The sequence below is a fragment of the Elgaria multicarinata genome, chromosome 23, assembly GCF_023053635.1.
Source record: "Elgaria multicarinata webbii isolate HBS135686 ecotype San Diego chromosome 23, rElgMul1.1.pri, whole genome shotgun sequence".
NCBI classification, from domain to species: Eukaryota; Metazoa; Chordata; class Lepidosauria; order Squamata; family Anguidae; genus Elgaria; species Elgaria multicarinata.
Genome location: NC_086193.1, coordinates 8,794,012 through 8,817,154, shown reverse-complemented (window position 1 = coordinate 8,817,154; position 23,143 = coordinate 8,794,012). Strand labels below are relative to the sequence as shown.

The 23,143-nt window shown below is 47.6% G+C and overlaps 1 protein-coding gene across 1 annotated transcript; it reads left to right on the top strand.

The window, feature by feature from the left end:
- Positions 1-3,056: 3,056 nt before the first annotated feature.
- LOC134413206 (repulsive guidance molecule A-like) lies at positions 3,057-20,294 on the top strand. Its single transcript, XM_063147336.1, has 4 exons — positions 3,057-3,095; positions 10,438-10,917; positions 18,915-19,482; positions 20,263-20,294. Exons 1-4 carry the CDS (start codon positions 3,057-3,059, stop codon positions 20,292-20,294), a joined length of 1,119 nt encoding a protein of 372 aa, XP_063003406.1.
- Positions 20,295-23,143: the final 2,849 nt, after the last annotated feature.

Here is a 23,143-nt window from a genome sequence, read left to right as displayed (position 1 = left end):
CACGTTGCAGGGTTAACAAGCCTCACTGCATTTAAACAACATGATAAGCCATCCTGTGGAAAACACACTGCATTCAGACAACACAATAACCCATGGTGAGTAGAGAATATGCAAAATTCTACTCCCACCCTTTTTTTAAAAAAAGCAAGCTTCCAGTCCTCATGATGGAAAAGATAATGACGGCAGGAGAGAGGGACTTCAGTGCCCTCCCTCCCTACTTGTCGTTCTCCATGCAAAGCAATAATAACAAATAAATAATGCCAGATAGTTAAAAAGGCAGAATACATTATGCAAATCTGTTAATTTTCATAATTTATCCAAGTCACAGAATTTGCTATTACTTAGTGCAGAATGTGGACTGCCTGGGTACAGAATGTTAATGGTGTGTGTGTGTTTTCTATTAAGTCAGCCCGTACACGTACATTTTACAGGAGCTCTGTGAAGCCTGGGAGGTCAAGGCACTATGCAATACATTAAAATATTTGGCTCAATTTGTGTTACATATCTTTCTGCTATTCTCTTCACCCTTTGTCTAGTATTTTAAATGAGTGTTTTTGTATGTTTCAATCTTTGCAGGGGGTCACTGAAGAAGACACCCCAGTATCGAAACGCATTTGACCTGCTTTTTTAATTTCTCTTTTGGTATTCATGTATAACATTAATGCAATCAGATGTGTACAGTAGATGCCAGTGCACTTTAATTGTTTAATACAGTTGTTGAACCGTATTTATGTGATAAAACCTTGTTAAAATTGTCTTTTTCCTTAACCCTTTGAATCTGGTTAGTTCCCCACTCAGATTTTATCCTCCAGGTTTCAGCTCCAGTAGTTCTCGTTTTGTGTGTGTCTGTATGCATGTATTTACGTTTAGTCATTGGGCAGAATTACTCTCAATTACCTAATCCAAACAGTGGTGCCAACAAATCAGTCCCAGGTTCCCAAATGTAGCAAAGTCAGTTTATCATATTTTGAAATAATAATATATGTCACATCTAAGAACCGGGGAGGGGGAGGGGCAGTTGCATAAGATTATTTGACGTACCATCCAAAAACGATTAAGTCCAGAGTCTAAAATTACCTAACCTCAACATTGAATACAAAAACATGTGTAGCTAGTTTTACGCGACAAACTTCGCAGGGTATGGGCAAACTGTTTCGCCACTAGAAAGCCAAAAATGTTGGATTAAAGAGAATTCAAAGAACTGGGATTAATTTGTTTAGAAAGGCTTCTCTTCCTGTCGTGCTCATGGGGGTGAGAGCAACATGTGCGTCCAGAGGGGGAAAGGCAGACATCTGGCAAATAGATTTCTCCAGCATCTGACTCCCTTGCTCCAGACAAATCCATGGAAGAATGGAAGTCAATCCCGTTTTACTCCATCCCCCTCTTCTTACACTCCAAAGGAAAATTCCTGGGCTGACGTTACTGTTTTGGCTGCAACTACTTTGTCCATGCAAAATTAGAGGAGCCTTATTGAGATTCCAGACCTGAAGGCTTAATGCATTTGTGTATTCAGCCCTGTACCCCATGCATCAATGGAGCAGGCAGGGTTTTATTTATTTAGGATGCAATCCTATGCATGTTTAGACAAAAAAAAAATCCTACAACTGGCTGGGTCATGCTGGGAGTTGGAAGCCTGTTTTTCTCTCTAAATCTGCATACGATTGCACCCTTAGACTCTTTTCTATAATCTGACGATGGATGTTGCTACATCCCTGATTTGTACTTGAATAAAATTGTGTCATTTTGTATAGATGTTTTAACTTTTCTTTTAGCTAATTTAAGTTGGTATGTCCATTTTTCTGTCTTGGTTATTTGCCACAGCTCCATGTACCAGGACTTTGGTGTCAAAAGTTCTGTTAATAGCTATTTCTTACAGACTTCTGCCCTTGTAGATGATACAGGGAACTTCTTCCCACTCCATCCAGCTAGCTTGTATCCCAAACATGAACAGGTGTATCTGAGATTCACCACAAGCTACTTTTCACATCTACTTTTTATTCCTGGTATGCACCCGCGATTTTGACCTCCGTTTCATTAACGGGGAAAGCACTGGTCCCTTTCGTGACCGTTGCTTTCCCTCCTCTCCCAATCCCAATTAATAACACTTAACATCATAGGATCACTGCACCCATTCTTCAGAGCCAAAGTCCCAATGAGACAATCAACAAATTTGTAGGTAACCGCGGAAAATCCCAGATCCATCAGCCCATGATGGATGTAACCAAAATGCTTACAGCTCCATTTTTAAAGATAAAGAGATGGGACTTGGCACCATGATAGCTCTTAAGTAGGGCTTTAGGCATGCTACGATTGATCCCTTCATTGGTTGATTTTTTTAAACAATTTTTTAAATCCCCCCTCAAACCATTCACCCGCATAAACACCCACCCACATCTCTGATTCTACTTTAATCCACCCCTCCCCACACAACATGATTATAATCAACTGTGGTGTGGATTAAGGCCAGTGTTGAGTTGACTTTTAGTTAACAGTGGGTTTGATTGACACATCCCCCCTTGTCCTCCCACTGGTATCCCATCAGCCATTGCGAGTTCTACAGCTGGACTAGAGTGGCAGCCGTTGCTCTTGCCAGGAGACTCTGTAGTTGCTGAAAATAACCAATTGTGTGTGACGACAGATGGCACAATAATCAACGCTGTACAGCATTGGTTGTTTGCATTGGTTATTTTGGCCAAATAACCAACCATGGTGTGAAAAAGTCCCAACAGACAACACAATAATCCACCATTGACCATTTAACCCACCGTTGGTTATCGTGTCGTCTGAACCCAGTCACAGTCTCTGCGATGCTTCTTGAACTTAACTAACCCGCTTGTGTCAGCTTTCTTTCATTTCCAAGAATACATCCCACTACTCACAATTATCTCATAACACACACAGAACTAACCACATTGATTGCTAAATCACTTACAGTCAGCATACACAGATAATTAGGAAAAGCACTCCTGTGAAATACAGGAAATCAAGATGCCTTGCGGAAGAGGTTGCAATCCTATACGCATTTCCCTGCTTGCTTCTGAGTAGACCTGCCTAGCATGACGTTGTTAAGTGTCGTTGTGCTGTTTCCTCAGCATATCTGCTCAGAAACAAGCCCCATAAAGTTGACTGGGATTTAGTCACAGGCAAGGGTATAAGGATTGCTAACCCATTTATCTAATTTAAGCATTTTGAGGCCACTTTTTAGAACAAGAAACACGCCGCACATTATAATCACATCACTTATTAAAACAGTAACACTGCAATTCTGTACAAAAGTACTGCCATCTACATGTCTACTCAGAAGTTAATCCCACTGACTTCAATAGAGTTTACTCTCGGGAAAGGAGGTAGAGGATGGTAGCCTATTCGTTACATTTTGATCTAATAACAAAATATATCTATTATATAATCTATGTAAACCGCCCAGAGAGCTTCAGCTATTGGGCAGTATAGAAATGCAATAAATAAATAAATAAAAATAAATATCTCTTGAAATCTCAGAAGCAGGACCATCAAGTAATCAGTCGTCGTCATCATGACCTGTAATGATGGGCTTGCTCTGGACAGTGCAGCCAATGCCATTCTAGGCGCGTCTACTCAGAAGTAAGCTCCACATTGATCAAGGGGCTTGCAGGGGTAGGGTGTGTGTGTATGAAGGAGGGCTGTCCTTCAGTGCAACCTGAGTGGCTGAAATGCTGAGAGCGACTTCGTGATTGGCTGGCAAGGTAATCGGCATGCAAATAAATCTCCCCCCTCTTCCCATCTCTTCAAGTCCAACTTTCCATTGGCTGCGGAGAGTCCCTCTTCTTCCCGACCCCGCGTGTTTTCTTTCTCCTACATTCCCATTGGCCAAGTCCTCTCCAGTGATGCAAATCAGCCCTGCCCACCTGCCACCGGATTGGCTGCGGCGCTTGGAACGATGCGGATGAAGGGAACGGAGAGCACGTTATTCCTCCCAGCGGGGAGACGCGCAACTGGAACCTCGCTTCTCTCGCTGCTCTGGCGGGCGGCAGCGCTGCTCCCGAAGCCGATGGCCGGGGGGTTATGGGGCCGGGCAGCCTCCCCACGGCGGCTCGAAGGCGGCTCCGGGGCCTGCTGCGCCTGCCTGCGCTCCAGGCGGTGATGCTCCTCTCTTTGGGCTGTTGCTGCCTCCCTCCGTTTGCAGGTATTGGGAGTGGGGGTGGGTGGGAGCGTAGATGAGCCGCACCACGTCGGAAGCGATGAACTGGGGATCGTTTAAAACCGCCCAATAATGAGGCGGTGCCCGTGTTTTAGAACCTACAATACGAAATAGCGATAAAGGAAACCGGTGGTGTTCTTAAAACGATAAAGCCAGCACCTGTTTTTGATACCGTGGTTTGGATTAGTTACACAAAGCCCTCTTTTATTAACTCTTTTTTTTAATCTTTGCGGAGTGGGAAGGATTTAGGATATCTGTGGGTGGCGTGGGTGTGTTTGGAGGGAGAGGAGACCTGAATGTTTCGATATTGGCAATGAATATTGGTAATATTAATCTGACAAGAGGCATATTCGCAAGAGGAAATGCCTCTTTTAAAGGTATGGGAAGGGAACTTTTCTTCTAAGGTGATTTTGCTGTCACCTGTGCATGCATGCAGCATCAGGAAGTGCTGGTGCTATCTTAGAAAAGGCATTCCTCTTCCTGTTTGGGCAGGAGTGAATGCCTCTTCTACAACCTGTGAGGCGGGGTGTGGGTGTGGGTGTGGGGGAGTTACCTCTTCTAAAATGGCACCAACGCCTCCTGGTCCTGCATGCATGTGTCGCAGCAAGTGCAATTTTAGAAGAAGTGTCCTGCGCCGACATGTCTCTCCCTTTTCAATACAACTGTTGCAGGAGCCCTGTCCTCCTTTTAATATGGTCCCCCTACTTTAGGGTGGATTCCTGCATTGAGCAGGGGGTTGGACTCTATGGCCTTATAGGCCCCTTCCAACTCTATGATTCTATGATCCCAGAAGAAATGCCTCTTCTAAGATGCCCCTGATGCCTTCTTGGTTTTGCACAGTGACGTGTCACAGCAGGAGCCACAAATAAAGCTCCATGCCCCAACAGGCTAGATCTGTACAGGGTAACCAAAGATCAGACTTCAACTTTTGTCTAAAAATTCACCCCAGGGGGAAGAGGTCATGGGGGGGGGGCATAGGGGTTAAGGAGGAAAAGGAGGAGGTTAAACAGGGGGACAGTATGCATTCAGTTACCTATATGTGAGGTTTAGTTTCAGTGGGGAGAGAAGAAGCCATGCTTCAGTGGAATTGGAGAAAAGGTCTTTTAGGGGATATTGGGGTGAGAGGGTTAAAAGTTTTGCCCTGGAGGTGAGAGGGCAGCCCTGGGAGAGAAGCTGTGTCTCTTTATCTTGCCATTTTGGGGGCACAAATTGTGGGGGGGGGGGGGAGACAGACGCTCTAAGACTGCAATCCTTTGTCTATTTCTATGGAGAAACAGCCTTGTTAAACTGAGTGGGATTTCGTTTGGGAAAATATGTTTAGGATCTTGCTGGATGTTTTCACATTTTGGAGAGAGAGAAAGATCCGCTACTTGCTGGTTGCTGGAGATTTTGAAAAGAAGGCTGGAATAGGTCCATTTCAGATCTGATCCAACAAGAGACTTCTTTTGTCCTCTTAAGCAAGGATGCAGACGAAAAGTGCTGCCTTGTTAACATCTGGCTGGCTGCTGTTGGAAGCAGGATGAACTTTTGGACTGAGATCAGTGGGGCTCATTTTATTGAATGGGATTAGACCAGTTTTTGGTGGGCATAGTATGGTATTTAAATGAAGCCTCCAAGTCCAGAAGCAATCTACCCCTGAATCCCAAATGCTGGAGATAAAGGGCCTTTGCTTTCTTGCTTTGTGGAAATGGGTTACTGGACTAGATGGACCATTTGGCAAGTCCAGTAGAGCTGCTCTTGTGCATTTATTTCTTTATTCACCATTCTTAAGCCCCAAAGCAGGAGCACATTATGGCTTGCAAAGATGGACAGTACAAATACCAGTGGAACCACAACGGTATCCTACTATCGCGATCAAACCAGTTAAGCGTGACAATTATGATCTCTCCGAGAGGCACCAGAACAAACAAGTCAGGAGCCAAATGCTGTCATAAATGAAAAAGTCCTTTAACATAACTTTTAATTTACTTTTTCACATTGGGAGCTAATTGCACCTCTCCTGGGAGAGTGTTGCACAATGGGGAGCCACCACGGAGTATGCCCTGTCTCGGGTGCCCACTCTCCTCACTTCATTTATTTGTGAGGAGGGACAAAGAACTGGGCATCTCCTGTAAAACTAAGGGGCCTGGTCAGCTGGTAACTTCCATGGGTATCTGGATCCCAAGCTGTTAAGGGCTTTATATGCTAAAAAGCAAGGCCTTAAATTGAGCTTGGTAGATCATTGACAGCCCATGTAGTGCTTTCAGGATAGGTGTAATAGGCTTCCTGCTAACTTCCTGACCATCTTCAAGGGAAGTCCCATGCAGAGCATCTTGTAGTAGTTGTGATGCTACCAGAGCATGGACAACTGACGATTTCTAATCCCTATTATTAGAACATCTGACAACCACAAAACCCGCATTATTAAGTGTTTTAGGATTGCTTTCAATTCTATTGAAAGTTCTCAGACTTTCAATAGAATTGCAGCCTTGCATGTTTCGATTTTGAATTAAATTACTATCCATGTCTCCTTGGAATTAAATCTAATGAGGTTGCAATAACACTGCAGCCTTACAGCTAGTCTAATGCATTTTTACTGAGTACAATTTTTCAACCAGAATTACGCCTAAGTGTGTGTTGAACTGCAACCTTACAGGCCAAATCTAAGAATTCAGATTATAGGGGTTGGGGAATCGGTTCCTAAGCAGCACCACATTTTTAGGGGTAGGGAATAGTTCTGGGAAAGATCTGGGGTGGGGGAATGGGGTATATGTTGCAGAAGAGTTGGGTTTTTGCTTCCCCCTGGGTGTCTCACAGCTTTGATCCGGGGGCACTTTTAGCATTGTTTCTTGGAACTGGGTTCAGAGGTGGTCCCGGGATTGTGAGCAGGGCTCCTTGGAACTGGAGAGGGAGATAAGGAGCATCTGTGCTTGTGTGAGAGATGTTTCTCTTTTTAGCTTTTGAAGCTCTTCCGATGAGGACAGGTATGTTGTGGAGTGGGGAGAGCTTGAAATCTTCTTGGAGGGCAGAGAAGATGATTTGCAAGGGGTGTTTGTTTCAGGTGGGGATTTATTCGCGACAAGCCAACCCTACAGAAACGTCCATTTCAGTCCGTCCATTTAAAAGTGGATGTCCAGTGCACCGGCACTCTGCATGTTCTCAGGAACGCTGTGCTCTGCCCAGAGGCTGAGCTGTTGTATTTACAAAATGATGTTCTGTGGGGCTCAGAGAAAGCCTGGCTTTTGGGTGATGTGCCCCCCTCTCCCCACCCCCCACATACTGATTGGGGCCTCTCTCTGTGAGCGCTGGAGGGATGGACCGTTCTTCAGCTGGGGGAGGCTTGTTTTTCTACCAAGAGGAAGCTGGCCAGTCGCTGCCAAAGAAAACAAGGCGAATGTGCCTAAAACACAAAGATCTCTTTCTCCCTCCTGCCAGACAGGAGGCCCCGCAAGCTGGCCTGCCTTCTCTGCCTCTCTATGGGTCACAGCCCACCCCCCTTCCCTCAAGAGTCGGTGAGCCTGTTCCTGCCAAACGTGCAAAATGGAGAATCTCGGTTTTTTAAATAATATTGTTTGTTTGTTAGTGGACGTCTTTAGTAAAGATTTCTTTAAACTAGCAGGGTCCCCCGACTGATGGAACCTCTCCGCTTGGGACACATTCTTTAGAATGGTTACGTTTTCTTCACACACACACACACGGACAGAGCAGGGGTTGAATTTGCATTGAAGGGGCACCCTTCCCTCTTTTAATCCCTAATGAGTGGGTGTTGGCTCTTGTTCCTTGGGGGGGTGACACTCTGGACATGCTCTAGGTCACACTTGATTATTTATATCTGATGAATGGATGACTCAAGAAGCATAGCACTGCTTTGTTTGTTAGAGGGCTGTTCTCTCTCCTCTCCCCACCCCCACCCCATGTTGGAAAGAGATTCCAGCCTCCGTCATTGTGACATCAGCAACCACCCTACCCATGACATAAAGAAGAAATCAGAAGCAATGCAAAAATCTAAAAATGCACTAAAGCATTTTTTTAAAAACAACAACAAACAAACTGAAAGAGTAAGACCCCTGGGAAAACAAAAAAAGGGTTTCACAATGTAGGTGCCAGGAGAGCCTTTCTGGTGTGCCACCACTGAAAAGGCCTTCTCCTTAGTAGCTACTGCAGAAGGCCCTCCTCCAGGTGCCCCTCCTATATGAAGACGATTTTCCAGTCCAGGCATATATGGGAGAAGAAGATCCTTCAGGTAACCTGGTCTCAAACTGTTTAGGGCTTTGTAGGTTAATACCAGCACTAAACTGGCAGCCAGTGCAGATCATAAAGCACTGGTGTAATATCCAATCGGCCAGTTCCCTTTATTTATTTATTTACAATATTTATAAATTGCTCCACATCCAAAGATTTTGGAGAAGTGAACAACAGATGGGATAAAAGAATGAAAACACCATATTTTTTAAAAATATATTTTTTAAAAGAAACAGAGGTCTGATAAAACTGTGGCCAGTTGCTCAAGGAAAGCTTCCTCAAATATAACAGCACCTGCCTGACCTCCAAAGGCAGGGAATTCCATAGGAAAGGAACCACCCCACTGAAGGCTCTTCTCCTGGTGGACTCCAGTTGGACCATAGGTCCATGTGAAACCACCAAGAATATAAGAACATAAGACGTGCCCTGCTGGATCAGACCAAGGGTCCATCTAGTCCAGCACTCTGTTCACACAGTGGCCAACCAGCCATCAGCCAGTGATGAACAAGCAGGACATGGTACAACAGCACCCTCCCGCCCATGTTCCGCAGCAACTGGTGCCCACAGGCCAACTGCCTTGAATACTGGAGATAGCACACAACCATCAGGGCCAGTAGCCATGGATAGCCTTTGCTCCTCAGATGACCTCAGAGACCAGGCAGGTTGGTAAGGGAGAAGGCTCTCTCTCAGGAATTCTGGTCCCAAGTTGTTTAGGGCTTCATACACTAGTACCAGAACCTTAAACCTTGCCTGTGCAGTTCCATCAGCAAAGGAGTTACATGCTGAAAAGGGTCCGAGCTGCTGTGTTCTGCACTAGCTTCAGCTTCCGGAGCAGCCTTAGGGGAAGCCCTACATAGAGCGCCTTGCAGTAACCCAGTCTTGAGGTTACTAATCCCTGCACCAAAGTGTCCAAGCTGTCCCTGTCCAGGAGAGTCCATAGCTGGCAAACCAGCTGAAACTGGTAAAAGGCACTCCAAGCCCCATGGCCACTTGAGCCTCCAGCAATGGATCTAAGAGTACCTCCAGACTATGACCCTGGTCATTCAGAGGGAGTGCAACCCCATCCAGAACAGGCAAGGACCCTATCTCCTGGATTTAGGACTACTCATGAACAATCTTGCTGTCCTAATTTGGACCAGCTGAAGTTTCCAGACCTTTTTCAAAGGCGTAGAATGCATGGTGGTAATCTAGGCACGAGGTTCCCAGAGTGTGGATGACTTGTACCTCAGCTACAGCTAGGGGCCTAGTCAGAGTATTACCCTAAGCTGATAAAAAGTGTTCTATGCTGCTCTTCCTGTGTTTTAAGAATCTGGAAGTTAATTAAGTTTTGAGAGGGGAAAATGAATGGAGGAGTTATTTATTTTGGAAGGAGAAAAGAGTGTGGGGTGGGGGAAACAATCTACCTGTAGATAATATGTTCAATCTGTGGGGCTGGAGTTTGTTGTGATCCAGGCTATGTATGTGGTGCCAAGGCCTCATCCTGTCTAGTATCCTGGTATCCAGCCAAATGTCTTTCAAAGCCTCCGAGTGGGGCACAAGAGCTACAGCAGTCTTGCTGTGTGGATCCTCAGCTTCTGGCATTGAAAGGTAGACTGCTGTTGAACATGGAAGCTCATTAGAACCACTGTGGGTATAGGAGGGGCTACCATGGGTGGAACGTGAATTGCACAAGTTGGAGTCACCTTGGTTGGACAGAGCAGAGGGGAGGTGGGCCGCATCTTGGGAGGTGGGATGGACTTCTTAGAGCAGGGGTGTTGAACACTTTTAGGCCAAGGGCCAAATTCCATTTCAGAGAGGCACTTGGGGGGTCACGTTGCAGTGGAAAAATACCAGCATACTTCAGCTTAAAGCTTTTACTGCCAGGAATTGATCTTTAGCCAAGGCTTAGAATGGAAAGTGGGACTGCACAGAAGCCAGGAAACCCCACAACGGTTGGGGAAGGGGGTGTGGCCAGCTGGGGGCCCGCGGTTTTGCACCCGCCCTAGATCTTGCTCTCACTGCGAACCGCTCCGTCTCTCCTGTTTGCTGCAGTGGACTGCCAGCCGTGTCGCATCCAGCGCTGCAACACCGACTACGTGGCTGCCACCTCTCCTGTGGCTGAGGACGTGTTGCCCCACGTGGACTACTGCATCGTCCTGCGAGCGTACTCCCTTTGCACCAGGCGGATGGCCCGGTCATGCCGCGGGGACCTGGTGTATCACTCCGCCGTCTTCCGGATCAAAGAACTCTTTGGACAGCGCAACTGCTCCAGCGATGGGCCCACATCTTCCGCCAGGGCCCCCGGCCCCATGGACCCCCTGGTTTCCGAGGCCTGCAACTACCAGGCCAGGTCTGGTTTCCACGCCAAATTCGCCCACTGCGGGCTCTTCGGGGACCCCCACTTGAGGACGTTTAAGGATGAATTCCAAACCTGCAAAGTGGAAGGTGCCTGGCCGCTCATAGACAATCGGTACCTGTCGGTCCAGATGACCAATGTCCCCGTGGTTCTGGGTTCCAGTGCCACCGCCACCAGCAAGGTAAACAAACTCGCTCCCTTTAGTGATGAGCTGGAGACGATTCATGCTCGCCTGGAGAAACTGTTAGTAGGAAGATGCCTTATATTCCAGGTCAGACTCTCTGCCTTTCTAGCTCAGACTCCAAGTGCCCGCCCAGGGCCTAAAGCAGAAGAAGGGTCTTTTCCATTGCTTGTTATCTTATCCTTCTAACTGGGGATTGGACCTGGGCATCCTGCATGCAACACAGGGGCTGAACTCTGGATGGCCCCTCCCCATCCACGGCGTTCACAGATTCTGCACCAGAGTCCTGGTTAACCTCCTTCTAATAGCAGACTCTGGTGGTGAGTGCCAACAGAAGTGGAACTTGTCACTGAGAAATAAGGGGCAAAGCCTCAGCTTGCTAAAGTACAAAAAAGCTTTTTCTTAATCTAAGGGGGTACCCCCACACACACCAAAATTGAGTATGCTGTGTGTCAGTTGGAAGAGAATACTTGAAAATGGTTGACCAGGGATGGGCGCTGTAGAATGACCTGCTTGAGCCTCTTGCAGTATCCTGGAGGAGGGCAAGGGTGGCTGGAACCTGAGCAAGAGAGCTCCTTCTGGGAGGTGAGGATAAGCTGCAACATTTTGTTGCAGCAGCGGTAGGAAAAATGATGATGATTGATTGATGATGATGATTGTATTAGAGTTTGTTTGCCAGGATTAGTAGGGTCAACCCACCCACCCCTGGTTAGTTTTTAGGTCCATGGCGGGTTGTCAGTCCAAGGGGCCAGAGGCAAGTGACATGATCCAGGACAGGCATGGGTCAAATTCTAAAGGTGACGACCTGAGGCGGGTGACATAGTCCAGCACAGGTAGGTGGTCAAATTCCAAAAAAGTGGCTTGAGTTCTGTAATACAATTCCTGTGACTTGACAGGCCTGGGGCCACAGTTAAATATCCCGAGCGTGATCATCAGCTGGGCTGATAAGCTTGCAGTACACTTTCCCTCCATTATCGAGGTGGCGCTGTAGAGCAGCAAGGATCCGTGTTGACTGTTAGGGCTGTGCACCACCTTTGGGGTCCGAACCCCAAATCTGAAGAAGATCAGGGTGATTCGGACCCTCCCGAACCGGATCCAAACCGGAAGCGGCCCGAAGCTGAAGCCAATTGGCTCTGAAGCTTTGGGCCGCCTCTGCGCTTCGGAGGCAGCCCCCCCCCCCAGTCTCCTTCCCTGTCTTCGCCATCCGCCGCCACCGCCCTTGTGTCTGGCGGCTTCCACTGACGCATAGGACGGGAAGTGGGCCTATTTCCTGTCTTATGTGTTGGCGGCAGATGGTGGAGCAGGGGAAGGGACTTACCTAGTGCAACCGCCATCTGTGGCAGCGGACGGTGGAGGCACCAGGTAAGTGGGGACCGTTTTCTGAGTGCTGGCTGCACAGCTGGTACCCAGAAAACTACCAAGTCGCCTCAGAGGGTCCAGTTTTCTCCTCGGCTTTGGCGCTGAGGTGGATTTGGAATCCCTGAGGCAGCCCCGAGGCAGATCGGGGGTCCCTGCACAGCCCTGCCGACTGTTTCCCTCCCACCTAGTGGCCCAGCGGTGCATCTGCTGGCACCCTGCAGTAGGACTTCGAGGCTGAATCTACTGGACCCTCCCAATATATGTGGAACCACCTTGGTCACTGTTGGGGTTGACCAGAAGGGGGCACTATCTACTTACCATTTGATGGAGTCTCCTCCTTCTGTTTTCTTTTGCTTTGAATTTGGGACAAAATCTCTTTGTGACCGGTCCATACATTCAGCAGAATCATGTACGCAGCTTTTCATGGACAGGTTGAAAGGGCGATTGCCCCATCTAAAAATATCCCTGTATTTTGGAAAGGTAGCAATGTCTATTGGAAGGATTTGATCAGTTGAGGCTGGTGGCTCCGATGTCAGTGGGTCTGTGAATCCACTCTGAGTCACAGTCAGAACTCTAAAAGAGCTGTTGAAAGTATTGGTTCAGCACCTTAGAGAACTCCTTTGGAGTTCTGACTGAAACCCAGAGTGGATTCACAGCCCCGCCAGCATCCACAGGATTTGGTCATCTTAGCCTCTCCCCTATCATTTCCTTTCAGGAGTGCTGTGATGACCTGTCATCACAAGTACTAAGTTAGGATGACCCTATGGAAAGGAGGACAGGGCTCCTGTATCTTTAACAGTTGGGGAATTTCAGCAGGTGTCATTTGTATGCATGCAGCACCAAGTGAAATTCCCACTTCATCAGAACAGATAAAGCTGCAGGAGCACTGCCTTCTTGACCAGATACAAAGGAGAGCAAGGCTCCTGCAGCTTTAACTGTTGTGATGAAGCAGGAATTTCACCAGGTGCTGCCTGCATCCAAATAACACCTGCTGAAATTCCCTTTTCAATACTACCTGTTAAAGATACAGGAGCCCAGTCCTCCTTTCCATAGGGTCATCCTAAGTCAAACAGGTTTTCTGCAGCAAGCTCCACGTACATTTGCGTATCATGATGACATTGTTGTTTTGGGTGGTTGGAGCAACATCTGGTTGCTGCCTTTGGAATGGAAGCCCCAACTTTTTTACCATAGATTAGGAATGTACTTTCTGGGGTCATGCACCCATATTCACTTGCAGAAACATCCTAGGTCTGTCCCTTTGCTTTTGTATGAGGTCGGCAAAGCCGTTCCTGTTTTCTCAGGCCTTGGCCTCAACCTTTTTTTACATATTTAAGCTGAAGTTTTTATTAGCGCTTCAAACTTTTTAATCCATGAATCGGTTAGTCGATTCAAAACACAATTGGCTAAAAAGGTGTCCCCTGTTCATAGATCCATTTTCTGTTTGTGGCAGTGGGCATCCATAATAAGTCTGCAGGGTGGTGGCCATTTTGATTGTGCTCCTCCATGTTTAAATTGGTTACCCAGCCCTCCTGTAATGTGTGTATTTTTTATTACTTTTATTTTAGTTTCTTAACCTGTATTTTCTTGAGGTCTTGGGGTTGGGTTGAAACTAGGGCTGTGCACGGACCCCCCGAACCTCTTTGGGTTGATCCGCCCCTCCCCTGCACCACTCTGCAGAGCGGGATCCGGAGGGGCGGATCAAGATTTTGCGCCCTCCTTCCCTACTTATTTGCCTCCGTGGCGGACGGCGGAGGCAGGTAAGTGGGGAAGGGGGGACAAAATGGGGGCCGATAAGCCAAGCTCCCCCCCCCGGCCCCCTTACCTCTGTCCGTCATGGTCCGTTGCAGTCTTCAATTGAGGCCACGGCCTCTTCCGGCTTGAAGCCAGGGCCTCAATTGAAGCCCGCGATGGACTGTGACTGACACAGGTAAGCCCCCCTGCCCTCTTACCTGGCTCCACCACCGTCACTGCATGGGCGGCGGAGCCAGGTAAGCCAAACTCTCCCCCGCCCCCTTACCTGTGTCTGTCGCGGGCTTCAATTGAGGCCCTGGCTTCAAGCCGGAAGAGGAGGCCGAGGCCTCTTCCGGCTTGAAGCTGGGGCCTCAATTGAAGCCTGCAATGGACACAGGTAAGGCCCCCTCCCACCTGGCCCCTTACCTGGTGCCATCGCCATCGCTGCATGGACTGTGGCGGCAGCGGTGCCAGGTGAGTCCTCCTCCCCCCCACTTACCTGCGTCCGGATTCCCCCCTGACCCGACCTGTCTCCGTCTTTGTCAGGGGCGAATCAGGCCACTCTGCTATTGCTTCTACAAAGCAAAGTGAAGCAGAGCACAGCCCTAGTTGAAACAGTCTACATTTCAAATTGCCAGTAGACCAATAAATACCTGATGGCTCACTGATGGAATAGATGAGATAGAGGATCATGGGTTGGTAAAGGTGGGAATGGAAGTGATCAAGGGGCTGGAGAGACTCTTCTATGTGGAAAGGGTTACAACATCTGGGATTGTTCAGGTTAAGAAAAAAGGCGAGGTGCAGAAAATTATGCATGGTGTGGAGGAAGTGGGTAGGGAGACATTTTTCTCCCTCTCTTTCTCTCATATACTATTAGTACCACAATTGGGTCACCCCATGAAGCCGAATGGTGGGGGAGGAATCAGGGCAGATAAAAAGAAAGCCCATCTATACGCAGCACAGAGTTGAAAAATGGAATTTGCTACCACAAGATGTATCGATGGCCGTCAATTTGGATGGCTTTAAAAGCCTGTCAATGGCTACTAGTCCTGATGGCTATGTGCAACCCCCAGTATCAGAGGTAGTATGCCTATGTACACCAGGTGCTGAGGAACATGGGTGGGAGGGTGCTGTTGCACTGTGTCCTGCTTGTGGGTTTCCTGTGGACAGCTGGTGGGTCACTGGGCGAATAGAATGCTGGACTAGATGGACCCTTAAATCCGATCCAGCTTAGATTGTTGTAAACAAAATTGTTGTAAACCGCCCAGAGAGCTTCGGCTGGGGGGGCGGTATATAAATGTAAATAAATAAATAAATAAATAAAATAACCGGCTAAAGCAATATTGTAAATTTAAAATACCTGGACAAATTTAAAAGTTCACACCTGGTGCCGAAAAGAATACGCTGTTGGCACCTGCAACGTTACACCAATATTAGGCCTGCTGCATAAACCCTTCTTGGGCCGAGCGCCACCACTTGAAAACCTGAGGGGAAGGGTTAAATAAAACCTTTCCCCTAGCTATGAGGGAAACAGGTTAAATATAGGATCTGTTTTTAAATGTACTGTGGGTATATTCTGCTGAGGGCGTTTGATAACTGTGAGGCAGGTGAATAATGCCAAGCTGACACATGGTAATTGGTAGCTAACAAAACAATAATAAGTTTATTGTAACGTTAAAGGCTTCAAATGAAAATATAATGCTTCCAATCCTGCCTCATCCAAACTCCCCACACACAACCACCTCTCCCTCTCTCCACACCAGTCCTAAATCCCTAGCAATTAATCTCCTTTCACTCCACAACAATTCCCACACGACAACTCAACACACACCACCACTGCCCGCAACAGCAGCAGCAGCCGCCGCCGCCCCGGCTCCTCCCCTCAGTCACTCTTTATATACGCCTTCCCCCCACCCCACTTATTACATCACAAACCACACCCACTCAGTTCTAACATTCCATACTCACCAGACACATAAACAAGATACTCAGTCTCCACTGTTCGAGCAGTGAGAGACCACATGGCACCAACCATCCAGTCACTAAAGGAAGTATTGGCAGGCTTGAGTACCCCAAGGTTTTTAGAAGTACCAAAACACATCCAGCAGGAACATGGTTCTCCTGCCCCCTTTTTATCCTTGCTGTGACCCTGTGAGAAAGGTTAGGCTGAGAGATAGCGACTGTCCCGGGGTCACCTAGTGAGCTTCATGGCTCAGTAGGGATTTGAACCTGGGTCTCCTCTGACACTAACCCAGCCTTCCACAATCAGATAACCTCCAGATGTGTTGGACTACAATTCCCATGCTCCTCAGCCAGTATGGCCAATGGAAGATTAATAGCCCTCTCCTATTGTTGTTCCCAAGTAACTGGCATTCAGTAGGAGACAATCTCTGAAACCGGAGTTAGGGTGGCATGGTTAAATTATGGAACTCACTCCCACAAGATGTAGTGACAGCCACCCATTGGGATGGCTTTAAAAGGGGATTGGAAAAATTCCTGGAGGAGAAGGCTCTCCATGGCTACTAGCCCTGATGGTTATGTGCTACCTCCAGGATCTGAGGCAGTAAGCCTGTGTGCACCAGTTGCTGGGGAACATGGGTGGGAGGGTGCTGTTGCACCATGTCCTGCTTTGTTGATCCCTGGTTGACAGCTGGTTGGCCACTGTGTGAACAGAGTGCTGGACTAGATGGACCCTTGGTCTGATCAGCATCAGGGCACTTCTGATGTGACAGAGAACAGGCTTCTCTTTGAAGGCATGCTTTGTTTAAAGGATTGTCCAGTTTAAAGAACAAGAACCCCCCCTAAGAAGGGAGAGCTGGTTGGGGGGGGGGGCTTGGAGTTGTCCGTGGACAGCAGCAGACCTAGCAGGCACACAGCTTGCCTGGTCTCAAGCATGAGGGCATGATGTACCTCTGTTGGTGTTGTAGTTCTTTCTAAATTTGCATCTATCCTTATGAATTCACCTGCGCACATTTCTTGCAAACCCATCCTCCTTTTCAGGGAGGCATTTCCTCTCTTTGGTCATGCCTGAGGGTCATCCCCAAATGGAAGGGTCCATGATGCCGCCATGGTTGATCAAATCCTCCAGGCGTGGATCTTCATATAGCTGAAAGGGCACTGTCCACCCCCCCCCCACGAGGAATACAGCTGCAGGCTCTCGGGAACCCCAAAGGATACTAAAAAAAACATTGTGGGGAGTGCCAGTAGCCACGGAAAGCCTTGTTCTCTGTGAATTTGTCCCACTTTTAGAGCAGTCTAAGCTGTTGGCCGTTGCCATATCTTGTAGCACGACAATCCGAGGTACGCAAGAAGAAGCGCAATGCACAGAAGCGCAATGCACAGGCAGCTATACCTGGAAGGGCTTCCATCAACACCGTTCTAGACATTTCTTTTGGAGGAGGGCAGGGGAAACGGAAGTGTTACAGCCAGGCATCTACTGCCGCCTTGTGGCAATCAGGAAAAGTGGTTTGAAATACATAGTATGTTCACTTAACGGTATATTCAAGGGTGATTTTTTACTCTGCATCATTGATTGTTGTTTTTAAAAGCAGTTAGTGATCAGTTGTTTCTCATTTGGAAGGAAGCCAGCTGTTTTTCTCTCCGCTCTGTTCTCAAGAGATTGAGATTGCTCTGAAAACTGCATGTTTATGTTGTTATTATTATTTTTTTGCAGCATTCCATCCCCAGAATTCCCAGTAGTCCCCATTTTACTAGGGAATGGCCCAGTTTTCTGATACGGTCACAAGATTGTATAGCTTAAACTATACAAAATTGTGCAGTGCAAGGAATACAGTTTGCAATGAATGCGCATATCAAAACCCAACAAAACTGTGCAATGCTGTGCAGGTATACTCAGGGGTAAGCCCTGTTGGGTTGAAGGGGACAAATTGCTGGGTAATTAGGTATGTCAGTGAAGGCTAGTGTCTCCGATTATGGTTGGGTTGTGATTCCACCCTGGATTTCAATCAGAAGCAGCCAGGATGCTGGAGCTGTCCAAGGTGCAGAAATCCATTTTGGGGGTAGGTTCAAGCACCTCGGGCTGCTCGTTTAGAATTCCAGTCAAAGGGTCAGTCTTGTGGCACCTTAACGTTGAGCACCTTTGGATACAAATAAAATAAAAATATACAAATTCTCTAAGCACCAGAGCTTGTCTCTTTTGCACCCACGCTATTTGGTGCATTTTTCCCCTCACAGGCACAACATTAAAAATAGCAGCATCAACATGCAACCCTGTATGCGTGTGACTTAGAAGGTGCCTCAAAACTCTATTGTTCTTGCTGTGAAGCTAATGCCTCCTCTGTAATTTATTAAAAGCGTGCTTTTAAAAAAGAGCCTTCTGTAATAATTTAAAAAATAGATAAGCAGTATGGCGTAGTGGTTAGAATATGGGTAGGCAACCTGGTGCCCTCTGATGTTTTGGACTACAACTCCCATCAGCACCAGCCAATGGTCGGGGATGATGGGGTTGGTGTTGATATCAGATGGAATACTGGCTTCCTATGCTTGGGCTAGAGTGTCAAAGTAGGACAAGGGAGACCTGGACTCATGGCCTCAGGTGGCTCCTCGTTGCAGGGTTAATGTGAAGAAGGAAATGTGTCACGGAAAACCCTCGGCTCTTTCGAGGTAATATATATAAATTTAGGTTAGGAATTTAGGGTAGAATATGGAGCTCCGGTCGATAACACAAATATGGAACTTCAGCCAATAAGTATGAGGCTTCAGCCAAAAATTCCCACCGCCATGTCCTAGTCAGATAGAAAAAGCCAGGCCACATCTGGAGCCCTGAAGAGATATCTGTGAGAGAAGGCCATTCTCAAAGTCTGCCAGGCCCTGGACTAGCAGTACCGGCCATGTTGAAGGGAAGGGTCTTCCAGATGTTTACCTCTCTCCTGTTTCTATCACTGTAGATCACACTGATTTTCAAGAGTTACCTTGGCTGTACTGAGCAGAAGGTCTACCAGGCAACTCCTGAGGACTTGCCGTTGGCCTTCAGTGACGGCACGAGGACGGGCGGCTTGAAGGAAGGGGCGGGCAGCCTGTGCATTTTGGGGAAGCCCGGGGCCAAGCAAGTAGAGATCCAGGCCCGCTACATTGGCAGCACCGCCATCATCCGGCAGGTGGGCCGGTACCTCACTTTCGCCATCCGGGTCCCGGAAGACACACTGGGCGGCTCCGAGGAGAGCTCTGGCCTCCAGCTCTGCCTCCACGGCTGCCCCCGCAACGAGCTGATCCGGGTGCACCGCCTGGGCTTGGCTAGCTCCCGGCGGACCTACACGGCCGAATCCGCCGCCCAGCAGTGCAGCCGTCTCTTGCGTGTGGAGGACGTCTACTTCCAGTCCTGCGTCTTTGACCTCCTCACAACGGGCGATCCGGAGTTCTCAATGGCGGCTTACGGGGCTCTTGAAGACATGAAAGCTCTCTACCACGACAGGCTCAAACTGCAGTCCGTCTCCAAAACACTTACTTCCGCCAGCGGTAGGCCCCGGCTGAAACCACTGCCTTTCCTGTCTTGGCTGCTTGCCTTCTCACTTCTCCTTGTCTAGCCCCAGTTGTTTGGTCCTGGAGGTGCCGTGGCAACGGCAGAACTTTGGGCGGAATATCAGAGGAGAGAGTGGCTCCGCCCCTCAGATCCTGCAGACTCCACCCCCTTCAGCAGAAGGCTGTGTTGCTTTACAGAAGAATAAGCCAGGAGGGGCAGTTTTCTCGTAGAAGCCATCTCCACACCAGTAAGCCATTTGAACAACGAGCAGAAATATCAACGTGACGTCACTTTATGTGCATGTAAAACACAAGGATAATTGGAGTGGAATCTTTCAGGCAGTATTTGTAGGGGAAAGAAGAAAGTCTGTCTCCCAAAATTCTGCCTCCTGATTTTGTGCCAAGAATGTTTCATTCTGCAACCTGTATAAATTGCATTTTTCATACACCTTCTCTTTGTCCTCAAATTGTGCAGCTTTTGCAACACAGAAAGCTGTTTTACCTGGTTCTTTAACTGTAAATACCTGGGACTTCCTATGTGCAAAGCTATGGCTCTTCCACTAAAATTAAGATTCCAGTCCTCATGGTTTTGAATAAAGGGCTGATTTTAACCAGGAAGCTGCCTTATACAGTGTCAGACCATCGTTCGTCTAGCTTGTGATTGTCCTTGGGCTCCCTCCTTCCTTCTAAAATGGAAACCTGGGGATGAAACCTGGGGCCTTCTGCAGGCAACACAGCTGTGCTCCCTCAAGGGACCTTTCTCTTCCACCATTGCAGCTTCTGGTTTTGACAATCCAAGAGAGCAATAAGTTGCTATGCGTAGTAGTGGCAACCTCAGGAAAGGTCTGTGCGTGAGGTGCTTGAATGAGAATTACACTTGTGGGATAGTGGAGTTTCAAGGTGTTTTCTTGCCCCATCTCACAGCAACATATAAGAAGCAGAAGCAGCCATATCTGTTTGCCACACTGAAGCATTCAGCTGCCCTTGCTGGGCATAGGAAGCTTCCTGGTTCTGGGGTTCAGCGATCTAAACCAGTACTGTCTACTCTGACACATAGAATTGGGAGGTCATCTAGTCCACCCCCTTGCTCAGTGCAACCTCTGCTTAAATAGCCTATTAAAGGAGAGCTTGCCACCTCCTAAGGCAGTGTTGAACAACTCTTAGCATTAGGAAGTTTCTCTTAAAGTTTAGCTGAAATCTGTTCTCTCTACGGATGTGCACTCCGCCCCAGAATTATCTGGTAACCACGAACATCTGCGGAGCATTTGAACTTTCAGAGAGGAGATTGGCCGCTTTCAAACCCATCAAGTAATATCAGAGTGGAGACGTGCCCAATTGGCGCTTCTAACGTCTCTGGAATTATTCAACTGTTTTTCACTGCTGTGCATGTGTGTACGTATGTGTGTATTGATATTGATATCTGTGGCTAACCGATTAGGAATTGCCACAGCGCTGTCTGTGACTGTGTTCTCCAATTGCAGTGGACTTTATAAGGCAGTCTTATCGTATGTTCTTTATGTGCTGCTTTGCCCTCACAATTGTGTGTGCCTGTGTACACAGGCTGCTTCAGTAACACAGGCAGCCTACCAACACACACACACACAGGAGGGAAAATGAAACGCAGCGGCAACAGACGCATTCAGGCTGTGCGTGGCAGGGGCCAAGATGGGAGTGGTGGGACCAGTGCTACTACTAGGCAGGCAGGCTGTCTCGCCCGCAGTGAAACTTATCAGGTGCCCTTCTCGGCTGGGACAGCAGCAACAGGCAGAGGTGCCTGATTCTGCCACTATTGAACGTGCAGGTCACTTTTTGAGGCTGGGCAAAGTGACCCGTTGGCAGAGGCAGGTGGAAACAGCAGCATCAGTGCCCTGGAAGTAGGAGGAGTATCGCCATCTCCTTCTCTCCTGAAAGATGAGAAAGTAGTACCAGGACTTTGCTCATCATTTTCCATCATCATCGTATGACTGGCCGTGGTTAGAGTTCAGAAAATCAACTCTGAAGGGAGAAACCCAAAGGGGTAATCTTCCAACTAGGATCCGATTAAGGGGATGTGAAAGCATCTCTAACTGTCAATGATTTTGGAACCACTGTGCCCACCTTGCTGGGTCGGTTTGCTTTTTTGGCTGCATGACTGAAAATTGAGACAATCTTGGGCTCACTGACTGCTGCTCTCATCATCACTGACTGCTGCTTCTGACTGCATCTCTGTGTGGCTGCCTCCCTGCACTGTGTAGTGACCTTGCCCAGTTGTCCAATATTACATTTGTGCTTTACTTCCTTAGAGCCACATTAGTGACTGGTCTACTAGTCCTTAACTTGCATTCCTTCACTGCTAATTGTAATTGGAGTCTGAATGGGAACACCCTCAGGTTCTGCTAGCCCAGCGTTTACAACACAAAAGAACACTGAAGAGATTTGCACTTCAATGCATAGTGTCTGATGTTCTCTTGAATACACAGACCTTCTCTCTTTGCAAAGGGAGACTGCTTGAACTGTTCCTTTGAAAAACCCAATATTTAAAAATTATTTGCGACAAAACCTGTGAACAGATCATCCTGAAAATTTCCACAGATGACAACCATGAATCCATCTGTAAGCTCACAAAATTTCAAGTTGCTATCTTAAAAAATGAAAAAGTTATAGGCGTTTATTTCTCCCAATGCAACTATATGGAGAAAAGCATCTGAATCGCGATTCTGAGGTCTGAATCTCGTCTCGGATCCGGCTCCAAGGTGGATCGGGGGAGGTCTGGATCGGGCCTGATTAGGAAGGTCCGGATCAGGCTCCAAAGCAGATTGGGGGGTCCGTGCACACCCCTAGTTGTAAGGTCCTCAACCCATTGCATTATACGTGAGCGTTTATCTCGCAGTCTTTTAGCTGTCAAAAGGCAATGGAGAATCCATTTGCACTCACCATTTGCTAATTTTCATGAAGCAGGTAAATAATTTTAACATGTGTGTACCTCAGTGAATATTAAGGACTATTCCAGTATAAAATTTATCTGTGTAATAACCTCCCCCTGCCCAAAGAAGCATAAGTTGTGTTGCCAAAACATAAGTTTAAAAGAAGCATTCGCCAGCAATTAACTACATTTGACAATCCCTTATTAAAGAGACCTTTGCTGTGTCTAATAGACATGAAACAAGTGTTTTTTGCTGAACAGGACACCACCTAAGAGCTATAGATGTAACAGGCAGATGCCAAAAGGTGATCTCAGATTAGGCGTTTTGTGGGGGTGTCCACGGCACGTCCCCAAATTCCCAACTGTGTCCACAGGAACGAAAAGGTTGGGGACCCCAGCTTTAAGCCTCAGGTCTCTGCTCCCGAGCAAAGCACTTACCTGTGCCTATGCGTCATAGAGATGGTGAAACATTTAAAAATCCTCTCCCAAGGTCACTACAGCTGGTCCTCCTTTTGCAAATACCCCAACTTCTAGTGCTATGTGACTCTGAGCATGTGCAAAGAGGGGCAGTTTCTGTGGAAGCTGAGGCCCTATCTCTCACTAGCTGAGCAGGGTAGGTCACAGCCCAAGGGGTCCAAAACGGACATTACTTTAAATCTGTGACTAGCAGCAGTGGCTCCAACCCACCCTGCTTTGTTTTTACTCCTGTAAGGGGGGCAATCTAGATTGGGACTCCTGCACTTGGCCATTTAAGGT

Coding starts and splice junctions, on each gene's coding strand:
- LOC134413206 (XM_063147336.1), top strand. CDS start 3,057: ATGACGTTGTTAAGTGTCGTTGTGCTGTTTCCTCAGCAT. Junction 10,918..18,914: donor GTGCCACCGCCACCAGCAAG/GTAAACAAACTC, acceptor CTATCACTGTAG/ATCACACTGATTTTCAAGAG. Junction 19,483..20,262: donor AACACTTACTTCCGCCAGCG/GTAGGCCCCGGC, acceptor CCACCATTGCAG/CTTCTGGTTTTGACAATCCA.